At 33.3% G+C, this 11,972-nt stretch overlaps 1 protein-coding gene across 2 annotated transcripts; it reads right to left on the reverse strand.

The window, feature by feature from the left end:
• Positions 1–420: 420 nt before the first annotated feature.
• Positions 421–11,729, reverse strand: LOC142358463 (uncharacterized). 2 transcript variants are annotated; one of them, XM_075409859.1, is made up of 3 exons: positions 11,543–11,729; positions 5,833–6,246; positions 421–1,640 (listed from the first exon to the last, which is right to left on the reverse strand). In XM_075409859.1, the coding sequence occupies exons 1-3, from the start codon at positions 11,604–11,606 to the stop codon at positions 571–573; spliced, it is 1,548 nt and encodes a 515-aa protein (XP_075265974.1). In that variant the 5' UTR covers positions 11,607–11,729; the 3' UTR covers positions 421–570. The 2 variants fall into 2 exon arrangements, with proteins under 2 accessions (XP_075265974.1, XP_075265973.1); XM_075409858.1 differs by having other exon boundaries at positions 5,833–6,255.
• Between the last annotated feature and the right edge of the window lie 243 nt (positions 11,730–11,972).

An 11,972-nucleotide genomic window follows, 5' to 3' on the forward strand; every position in this document is an offset into this window, starting at 1 on the left:
ATGGTAGACATTCATCCGTGAACCCTCGTCACAAAATGTAAGCCCTTTCCACAAGATAACTAACTTCATTCCACGTTTTGCGAATCTAAGTTTCATCTTTGAGATTATATACGAATTGTGAAAAGTGGTTAAAACATCCGAAAGTGGACAAAAATGAACAACAAATAAAAATGAGGTCATCGCCTCCTGCGCAAGATCAGGTCCAATAAGATCATTTTCAGCTAATCGAAATTACCCAAATCAAATTTTTTGAATTTACTATCAATCTTCTCAGCTGAACAGGATTGCATCATTAACAGAAAATGCGTTAGTTCGATTCAACTGCTCTGCCGGTTTATCTTGATAACGGACTCTGCATCATTTGCAAAACGAAACACCAATCTAAATTAAGAGGCCTTACCGAATTCAATCATCGCGGAGTTAAATTTAATTTAAATTTCGGCTTGGTTTCCGAAGCTGGAAATTTTGAAACAATCAATTTTCTGATCCTTTTTTAAAAAATTGCTGATATCAGTTTAAAATAAGTCCGTTAAATTTTTTTAATACAGCTCTGCAAAATTATAATTGTTTTCAATTTTTATTTGATTGCTCATCGGTCCTGATTGGATTGTGATTTCTGGAAAGAAGCACAGCCGCGACCCAGCTCATAATAATGAAGCCAAGAGTAATGGTTGTAACATAATGCTGAGATTCTTTCGACAATAACTGCTCCAAGAACGCGTAGACAGGTACGAACAAATTTCTGACCGAAATGCAAATATCCAGAAAGACCCCACGAACTTTCACTGGAACGTCCAGCTGTATCAGAGCTATAAGACTGGAAATGCGTATAATTTGCATCAAAACCCTCACGATTGATAAAATCGCTAGGGCTAAGTTGACTTGAGGACATAAATAAAGTAAACAGACTAGAACAATCGAACCTAATAAGCAAACTAAAGATTGAACTTTCACACTTATTTCAAATTTCTGAATGGGTATCATGACTATAACCGGGACCAGGCTTAAAACTTGCGCCATTAGAAGTTTAATATAGTCGGGTTTGGAGAGGTAATATGATTTTAATTGCGTACCATGGCAATAATCGTAAGCTTGACCTTGAACAAATAAAATGTCATTTAGAATGTAGTTAAAAACGTCGTTTACTATCTTTCCCGCCACCCCAATAAGTGTCAGAAGTATAGAGTGTCTCAAAAAGCTCCAGTTTGTCAAGACAGACAGTAACATTTTCAAATACGGTTCTTCATTTTGGACTGTTGATGAATTTTGAGATATTTCTTTGTAACGATGTTGTTTAAGCGAAAGTTTGAAGTTGTTCGGGAGACTTTTTTGGTTCTGTTCAGCGATATTTTTGATCACATTGAGAGCAGCGTCTTCTTTCCCGCGTGATTGTAAAAATTCTGGAGTTTCGTGCAGAAAAAATGTCGTCAACAAAATTGAAACAAACATCGGAATTGAAACAAATAGTAGATAGTATTTCCACGATGTATTTTTGTACGTTAGTACAAAATAACCCGCAAAGATGGGAAAAGAGTTGCCCAAAAAAATTGCAGCAATTTGTTCCCCAATTAATGAACCAATCCACACATTCTCAGACGGGAGGAATTCTCGAATATAGACGTTTGAAATAGCGCTGGCTCCTGGAAACACCAAGCGCCAGAATTGTCGAAAGTTACTTATTTAAATTTAAATTTATTAATTAAAAATTTTAGTCTTAAATTTTTGGTTAACTTTTTCAAACTGTTCAACCGATTCAATTTTTTTTATTTTTTGACTTGAAATTTTAAACTTTCTCGCAGAATTTTTTGGAAAAATTTTCTCGTTAACTAATTTCAGCAATTATAAGGCTGTGGCGGACGCGCTATGCAGATTTTTAAGCTTCAGAACGGAAGATGTGATTTCCTGCTTTTTATAATGGCTATCAGAGTTCAATAAGTAGTCAAATTCTATTGGGGGGGGGTGACTAAAAACTTCCAGTGAGATATCTATGAGACGATTAAAAAAAATTTTGATCTCAACCATAAAATCTCGTGTTCAGAATCGACACCCTAATGGCTCGTTTTTCAATCTGATATAGCGAAAATAAACTGAAACTTGAACACGTTTGGCTTTATAAAGCGATTTTGGTTTTAGCTTTATAGATTCTAAAATCTTCTTGTCAAATTTTCTAAGCTAAAAACTGCCAATACAAAAACGCTAAATAGTAAATACTTAAAAAATGCTAAAATGCTAAATGCGACATTCAAAGCATATCGCTCAAGAAATGACAGATTTTAACAGCATATTGAGCTTGACAGGTTTATTTTGCGAGAGCATAATTTAAATGTCTGATAGATTATGCAGGATAGGTTGCGCTCAGTAATAACGTGTTAAACATGTTGACACTGTGTTAAACGCAGTCGTTATGGAAACTATCCAAATATTATTTCAATTTTCCTACAACATTGTCTATTGTATGATTAATTTGGCTGTTAAATTATCAGAAATGTATCTCCGGTTTGACGCTTCTTTGATTTGACACAAGGATCATTCATATCCTACTGTGCATAATTATTTTTCTGAGTACGATCCTATCACACCAAAAAATCATATGTGATCATTGTATGACTACGAACAGATCATATATGATCCTGGCACGAGTACCAAGAATCATTCTTCTTTCTCTTTTTCCATTTCCGCTTTCAATTTTATTGATAAGTCATCACTTAGATGATTCCCCGGTATCACATTGTAACCCACCAAAAGGCCTGGAAATCCAAGTTTTATCGCAATTAAAGGTGCTAACTGGAAGAATAAGTCTATCTATATGACTTACGTTTTCGTATTATCTGAAGCCGGTTTATCCATATAAAAGGCTCATTGATTAGAAACATGCAACATTTTCAAGTTCATTCACTTTTGTGTCTGTTAGCGTTTGTGTTTAACGGTCATAATAAATAATTGAAAAAGATTTAATTAGAATTTAGATACTTTTTTTCCAAATCACAGTCGTAGTGTTAAGTAAATAATGCTACATCCAAAAAAAGTTCATCTTGGCTTTTACTAGTTCAATATTACTATCTAGTAATTTTAAAACATCAAAGATCCAAGCCACTGCTTCCTGAAGTTTCATATTAGGATCTTACAATTAGTCCTTAAGCCAATTTTCAAAATCTTTTATTGCAAGTTCTTATCAGTTTTCAAAGGCTAAAAATTCAAGTCTCAGTTATTATTATCGTATAGGCTGCGATACAAAACTTTCCAGAACTTGATATCCCTTTAAGATCGGATAAACGTACATTGCCTTACAAGATAGTTTTATAACAACGATAAGTTTTTAACTCATTGCTATTTGGAAAGGCAGAGGGATACTTCTTTTCGGTTTCTCAAAAATAGTTTAACTTTTTTTATATACATATCAACAATAGTGGACTTTTGAGTGATCTTTTAGTGCCTGTAGCAACCCTAATTCTGCGGAGATTATTTTGATTATTTATGAGAAAATTTTCGACCGTGAAAGACCTGACAAAAAAAATTTACCGCTCAAGGGCCTGCCATATCTTATTCCGAGCATGCTCTCTTAGGAAGACATCTTAGGAAGCTATCGAGACAACTTTCTCGGTTATTTTTAGACCTAACATGATAATTGTTCCACAATTACAGTCTGTCAAACATAGAGTTGAAACTCTTCCCTAATCCCTTAACAAGGCGGCTTGTTAATGTGCGTTCGCACATGATGTTTCGACCCGAGCTCATCTACATTTTTGACTTAATTGTCAACCAAATGAAGAGATAACAAAAATAGATGTTTGAATTTTAAAAAAATGTTACATTTTAAGTTAATTAAACACACTAAATTCTGCCTCGATGAAATAGCAATCAGAGGTTTCATTCATGTGACATCAATAACTCATCACAATAAGTCTTATGGCAAAGAAAAATACATCAAAACCACGAAATTTTTGAGAAAACCCATAGTATCAAAGTCAAAAAATTCTACAGCTTTCAACGGAAGGCATTTAATACGCTAAATTATGCCTAGATGATGTGACGACTAGATGTTTGTCATTCAAAATTTATCAATAAGACATTACAACAAGTCATTGACTATGAAAACAAAAACAAAAACAGGCAAAATCCAAAAGTTCGGTAGAAAATTGAGAGAAGAAAGTGTCGAAGCTATTTAAACCATAAGCTTTTTTCTCTGAAAACTTTTTCAACGATCCCTTGAACGTCTTCACTAAGCCAATGGGAGCTATCAATGTTAGGATAATGTAATACGATTTCAAAAGGAACCAAAATTACTTAAAAAAATCCAAAAATTATAAAAATTATGAAAACTCGTGCACCGAAGTAAAAAAAACCAATAGTTAGAAGACAAAACCGCTAACTAGAAAAATTGTTGCTGATGTAGAAAAAAAGCGGTTCTGTCATTACCGAGACTGACTTACAATCCACGAAAATAAGCTTAGGATTGATTTATGTTCAAAAAAAAACAAAAAAACATTTTTAAAGTCTTAACAGCCATTAAACTCAAAAGCTTTCATAGGAATTCAATGAAAACGCTCAGCTATGCCACGATGTGAATACAAGGATGTTTATGATGCCTAGAAATCAATAAGACATCACAATATGTCTTATGACTATGAAAAAAACAACAAATACAGGCAAAAACCAAAATTTCTTTAGAAAAATGGGAGAAGAAAGTGTTGAAGCCTTTTAAACCATTTTTATCTCAGAAAGTTTTATCTATGATCCTTTGGACGTCTTCACTAAAAGAAGATGTAGCCATCAACATTAGGATGACGTGATAAGTTTTCAAAATGAACCAATAAAACGAAATGTCCAAAAAAATTTTTAAAAAATTTGAAATCTTGTGGCATTGAAGACGTATAACTAATAGTTAATTGATAAAGCCGCCAATGAGATTAACTTATGTTGCAGTGGTATGAAGGAGTTCAATCCTGTTTTTACTGAGACGAACTTACAGATCACAAAAATAAGTTTATAATTTACTAATTTTAAAAAACTTTCGAAAATTTATTTTCAAAGTCTTAACAGCCATTAGCTGTCCACTCACAGCACTAGATAGGTTCACTTAATGCTCATTAGCAAATCAATTGCACCTTTAGTCAACAAGTTTATGCCGTAGGATTATAAAACTTTAGTAAATCCTCAAAAAATAAATCAAAATTTCATTTGAAATTACGAAATTTGAGATACGAGTCCAAAAAAAACATGAGCGATCCCTTCGAAACAAATTTTTTGTTCATTGGGCTTCATTTGATCGTAAAAGAGGTTTGTCGCTAACGGAACTTCGATATTAAAAGTGTCTAGTAGTCTCTAGGTGACTTGAAAAAACAAAAAAATTGCAAAATTTTCTAAAAAAAGAGCTCCCAAACCTAATTCGAATTTTTTTATATATTGAACTTCCCTCTAAGACTAGATTTAGTCTTTATTATCTCCTTTCGTCTATTAGAAACCTAAAATTGATTTACTTTTTGGCGTGAAATCTAGTTTTGAATTAAATTTTTCGTAGAAAAAACGTTAATTCGAACGAAAATTACGGTAAAAGTGAACAAAAGTGAACCAAATATCCAGTGTTCACATGAAACTTTAAACCTCGATAACTCCTCGAAAAAAATGAAATTCAAAAAAATCTTTTTAATTTCGAATTCTACGCTGGACGAGCTTTTTAATGATACCACGCACATTTCTCTACGATGAATATATCGGTCGGCCAAAATTCACAAAAAAAACCCATTTGAGTATATAGTTCCTCCCCCCCCCACAAGTGGGGTCGGAACAATAAGCTTCATTATCGGAAAACGAAGTGGGAGCAAAAATACGTACCTCTTCCCAGAAATAGCATAAACCGGCAGAACAGGATCCAGACATAATTATCTAACAAACACGTCAGTAGATTCCACCCTATCATGAAACATCCAAACAAAATGAGGGCACTCTTCCGTCCTAACTGGTCTGCAATTATCCCAACGGGCAAATGGGCGAAAACTGATCCGGCCATTACTGCTGCAGCCAGCATCGCTTCTTGTTTCGGGCTCAACTGCATGTCAACGTACAGACGAGAGTTTAAAAATGGCTGCGATTCAAAAAATGTGAATGTGCCCAAATAACTGAATCCGATAATTAAACATGCTATCACTTGCGCCCTCCCAAATCCCAAGTAATTGATTATTTCGTCAGGTGTGAAATAATTACCACGATTGTCCAATTCGCCCTTGTTCGTCAAACCATATGATTGAGCTGGAACACCTGAAATTCTTCTGTTCATGTCGATAGATGTCAGTCAGTATTCGCAAAAGGATCATACTTGCTTTTAGAATCAAAACTGTCCGTTGCTATGTAGATATTGGCTTAAATCCGAGTCGAGTCATTTTATTTTCATTTTGCTATATACGAATCCCGTCTAAAAATGTTTTTTTTTGCAACGGCGAGAGCGTTTCGTAAATGTCCCTCACGCTTATTTTTAAGGGTAGTTTCAAAATCACAGGAAGCTCTTAATAAGAACTTTTAACAGTAAAACTTAATTTAAATATATTTTAGCGACTTTTTGCTCGATCAGCACAAGAAAGTACCCGTTAATAGACAAATAGGAGCCTTCAAATCCTATTTTTACCTATGAGAATTTTACCACAAATTTAAGATTATTATATTAATAACAATACTGATTAATTTATATATTATTTTAAAGCATATAGATATCTAACCCTAGGGTTATAATCTGAATAACTTGCATGTTTCAACAAAAAAGAATAATTAGAATAGCCAACATTGAATCAAGTTATCAGAAAACCAAAATTCGGGCTAAGAATGAAAAGTTTTGTTTTATATGTACTTACAGTGTTCAAACAGGTCAGGCTCACCAAAGAGGTGGTAAGGTCGAAGAAAATAACCGCACCAAAGAAGAACCCGGACATCGTTTAAAGACTTAATTATCAAAAAATAGATTTCATGATCGTGTAACTCTAAGTTTATTTTTTCAAAACTGATTTTGAATTTTTGATTATACATTTATACTCCAATAGAGCCTATTGAAAATTAAAATATACTATTGATGAGTTGATAATTTTCCTGCAAAAAGAACTCGAATTCGATCAAATATGTTTTAATTTCCGAATTTCCTCTTTCAACTAAACAATGAAGTAATTCAATTCCAATTAATGTCGAATTTGTCATCATATCAGCTGATATTCCGATCAAGGGTGCCCTTGGTTCGGATGAACACAGCGTTCTGCACATTTTCAATCTTTTATTGTTCCGACCCACTCAAATGTTTTTTTTTGTTCAGACAATTTTGACAGATCAATATAATCATCGTAGAGAGTCGAGACTGGTATCATTAGAAAACCCATCCAGCGTAGAGTGAGGAAATAAAAAGATTTTTTTGGATTTTCTTTTTCACAGGGAGTTATCGAGGTTTAAACTTTTGAGAAAAGTAGAGTGAATTCCGTTGTCTTTATTCACATTTTCCGTAATTTTGACCAAATTTTTGACATTTTTGCTCAAGTTTAATAATATTTTTAAAAACAATGCTATTGGTTTTACGGTTAAAGATAGAGAAGTCTCGGCAATTTGTTCTATCCCAGTTTTTTTTGTTTAATATTTCAATTTTCGAATTTCTATGTTTTTCGAATTTTGGGCTTTTTTAAAAGAAAAAGAGCTCTAAAAAGTTTTTGTTTCCTACTTAGTATAAATTTGCTGAAATTACAGATCTAACGCCTGCTGCCACAATCTTTGAAACTCCACAAAAGATAGCTGTTTATTCGCTTCCTACAGAAGTTTTCTGAAATTAAACTTTTGCCGGTTTTTCGAAAAATAAACCCAATAGTTATACTAAATGCATAATTTATTTGTAATTATTGATATATTTCCCTTGCAAACTGATCTATTTTGCAAACAATTGGGCTAACTAATTGTTTTTGTTGGACGCTAGGTTCGAACTCATCATCGATCCTGACAATCAATAATTATTCGTTTTATATTAGGGCGCTGTCTTTTTTAAAAACTTTTCGCAATTTTGGTTTTTTTATGTTGGTTTCTGTCAAAAATTTTTTTGAATCACGGGCCAATTGGCCCAATTACAGACAGATCCTATTTACATCAAAATTGGGCCATATGAAAATATAGTTTGTCTTCAGAGAAAAGTTCTGAATTTTTATGGTTTTTACAATGTATTTTCTGTGCACATATAGCTTAGTCTCTATTTATACAGGGCACAACCTTCTCCAAATGAAGGCAAAAAATTCTCCTTAGAGTGGTTTTATAATCAAGTATTTTTTGGTTTTTTAATACGAAGTTTCATAAAAGTTTTGTGCATATTTGCGAAATTTCCTATATTTGATGTAGTTATTCATTACCTTTTCAACTATTGAATTTAGTTATAATTCCAACTGGCATTAAAAGAATGCGCCAAATGAACATTTTTAATTACTTCCGTGAACAGTTAATTGCTTAAACAACTGAGAAGCTGTTCTCTTAAAAAATTTATTCGGTTTTTGTCTTTGCTTTTCATTGTGGTTATTTTTTGTTTTCGTGCGGCATATTTCTGTCAATCTAAAGCTCTAAAGGCTTCTATAGTTGTTTAAAAGGCTCTATTTGCATATTTTGGATTAGAGCTAAAATTTTTATTGACTTTGAATTACTTTTTTAAGATAATAATTTTGTACTTTCCAATTTTTGCATATTTCACAGAATTGGGGTTTGTTATTTGTTCTCTTCTCAGCTTATCACATTAAAGTGAATTCCAACAGGCATTGAAGGAATGCTAAAAAGAACCTGTTTAAAGACGACTGCAGTGAATAGCCTATAGATTTAACAGCTGCGCATCCCTGCTCTCCCAAATGGTTTTTTTTGTTTTTACCTCTATTTGTCCTTCTTGTTGTTGTTGGTCGGCATATTCATGACAATCAAAAGACTTGATTGCTACCGCAATTTTGAATCCCTTTTCACGGTTTTAAGGACTTTCAATATGTTTTTCAAAGAAAACTTCTTTGTTATTCCGATTTTTTGTTCTCTTTATCGTCAACAAGTATCTAAGTCTTATTATTGACAGAACTATCAAATCTCCGTTGCTCTAATCAATAAAATTGCTGTTGGTTATGTTTTGATAGATGTCTATAAAACTTAGAAATGTGTTTTCCTGTGGATTTCGTGAGTTTTCGATACATGTCAATATTTTGGTGTTTTTGTCGTCTTTTCAAAAAAGCCTTTACCTAGAAGACCGTTAAAATGAAACGAAACCAAGGAAATTATTTTAATCGTTTTTGTCAGTTTATAATTTTCAATGGTTTTTAATGTATTATAGATATAATGGTTTCAACATTGTGGCTTCGATAAATCGTTGGTGAAAGTTTGAGTTTTGAGCGTGTTTGCTGTTAATTGTCGTTCTAGTGTTTGGTCTCAATAATAACACGCACATCTGGATTCCTGTGCAGTTGCAAATTGATCTATTTTTGATTTATTTTGAAAACATAAGGTTTGTTTGAAATTTTAAAGTAAGTGCGTTTTTGAGCTTTGTCACCTTCTTTATGCCATATCGTTCAATTTTTTAGCTTGGTTCATGTAACGACAGGTGGCATCTTTTTTACTGTCAAATGTGATTCAATCTTTTTTTTAAAGTTTATTATAGGATAGTGGTTTTTTGGCTTTGGTACTACGCATTTTCAAATAAAAAATGTGACTTTTTGATATTTGCTCATTCTGAGTTTTTTGCTTCCTTTCCACGTTATCACACTAATAGGGTTGCCCAATTGACGTTAATGAAGTGCGAAATTAACGGTGTTGAATATTTTTCATGAATAGCCTGTGGTTTTAAATTCGTTTTTCACCTCGTTTTTGTTAATCATAAATGTCTTTGTTTCGTTTTTGCTTTTAATTTTGCAGACGTCCGACATATTACGGATAACGACAAGTCTCAGTTGCTTCCTATGACGTATAATTTAGCCTTCCTAATGAGCCAGCCAAATTAATACAAAGCTGTTTCAATCAATTTGGAGTTGGCTGTTTTCAAATGGAGGAACGTTTGTTTTTAACTTTGTCCTTTTTCCTCTTCTTTGTCAGCCTGACAACGAGTCGCATTATTGAGAGGTCTTATATCTTACCTATGAACGTCTAATGAAGTATAGATTGATTTTTCAGATCGGATTTTATCGGATTCTTTATTCATTCTCATAGTTTATGTTTTTAAATATAGTCATCTGGTTTTGGTCGAAATTATTATTTGCTATTATTTGTTTTTGTGTGTTTCTTGTTCAGTGCTCTCATTGATGGAAAACAAGTCTCGTCGGCTCTCTAATCGAGCATTATTTTTTCACTTAATTATTTGTTGAAAGATTTGTGGTTTTTGGAACCTTCTCTTTCTCTTCCTCATTTGGTAGACTATTAAATTGAAACGTAGATGGGCTGGGTCGGAACATCATGTGCGAACGCACCTTACCGGTTCTCCTTGTTCGTCTGACTTGATAGTGAAATCCCTCGATGGAACAAAAGCTGAATTTGTAGTTTTTATAGTTTTCCAGACGGGAAAGATTGCATATATTTTTCATTGAAGGCTTTGCGTAGCCTCTATGTAATTAGATTATTCATTTTTTTGTTGAAGCAAGAAGGGTCCTTTTCTGGGTTTAAATGTATTTCAAAAAATTAAAATAACAAGTAATGAAAAATTTCTGCGCGCAAATATGTGGTTTTGCTAAGGGACAGCTGATATCCTATTATCTTTCAAAATTTCAAGATCTACATAACACCGGCCTGTAATGATAGTGGTTTACAAGACTTCCAAAGCTTATCATTACTATTTTTTTAAAAACGGTTCCTTCCAACGTTTGCAAATCATGGTTCTGTCACGGAAGTCCTGCTACAAATGCTTAGGTCGAGGCAAAGTCCAGTGGCAAAACTTTGGTTCGAGCTAAAGTCGAGATTACGATAAAGTTGAGCTAGATTATTTTTGTGTTCAATTTGACTCGATCATGTTCTTTTCATGCCCATTTTTGTTCGAGCACAGTCTTTTCATAAGTCAAGGCCAAAACCTTGGAACCCAAGTGGGGAATTAAGATGTTAGTGAATTTTTAAGGAAATTTCTTGCTAACTATAGTTTTCCTCGCTCATTTTTAGGTGTTTTTTAGTTCATTTTGCTTTTCTTTCATGCGCCCATTCCACTTAACCCTCGCTTCGTCCAGCGTCACTCATTTCTTCTGAATAGTACACACTTCAACAACTATTTTTCGAAGGAATCGAAAAATGCAATTTTTGATTGCTCAATAAATTAGCGAAAAAAGTTTTCGCTAAAACTGCATTATCTTATGTAGTAATTTATCGATTTAGTTTTAAGCTATTTTCCTCAAAAAGGTATGGCCCTTCATAGCTCTAGAGAAACTAATCAAAATACGTTCTACAATTTCCAGTTTGCTACAACCCCCCCCCCCCCCCCCCCCCCCCCCCCGGTGAGATAATCAGCAATGTAAGGAACCATACTTTGTCCACGTGATTGATGGAACTACAACTGAAAATAGATGAGAATTTTAAAACATAGATGATGACTTACCCTCGATTAATAGTTCCTGTTCATTAGCTGCGTTGTAATCTGGGTTTAATTTTAACTCTCTCATAATATAGCGTGTCCCATAAAGTTGAAATAAGCGAACGTTTCAAAAGCCACAGGTTGGAGTTCAAAGGTCAAAGTTCAACTTTAATACATGTAGAAAAAAATAGACGAATAGAAGCTTAATGGAAAAAACGTTGACATTGAAATGACCAATTTGATGCTCAATTGTCTGTTTTTGACATTTTCGAACGTTCGCTTATTTCAACTTTATGGGACAGACTATAGTTAGTCCCAAGATAATAAGTGCTTCAAAAACTGTATAAAACTGTACAAACTGTACCAATTGGTTTTTATAAACGATGCAACAGTAAGCAGTAAATTTAAGCAAAACTTTCAATCAAGACCATAATGCATACAAAAACAAACTGTT

Source organism: Convolutriloba macropyga, unplaced genomic scaffold (genome assembly GCF_964194025.1).
Source record: "Convolutriloba macropyga unplaced genomic scaffold, txConMacr16.3 SCAFFOLD_1150, whole genome shotgun sequence".
Taxonomy (NCBI): domain Eukaryota; kingdom Metazoa; phylum Xenacoelomorpha; order Acoela; family Convolutidae; genus Convolutriloba; species Convolutriloba macropyga.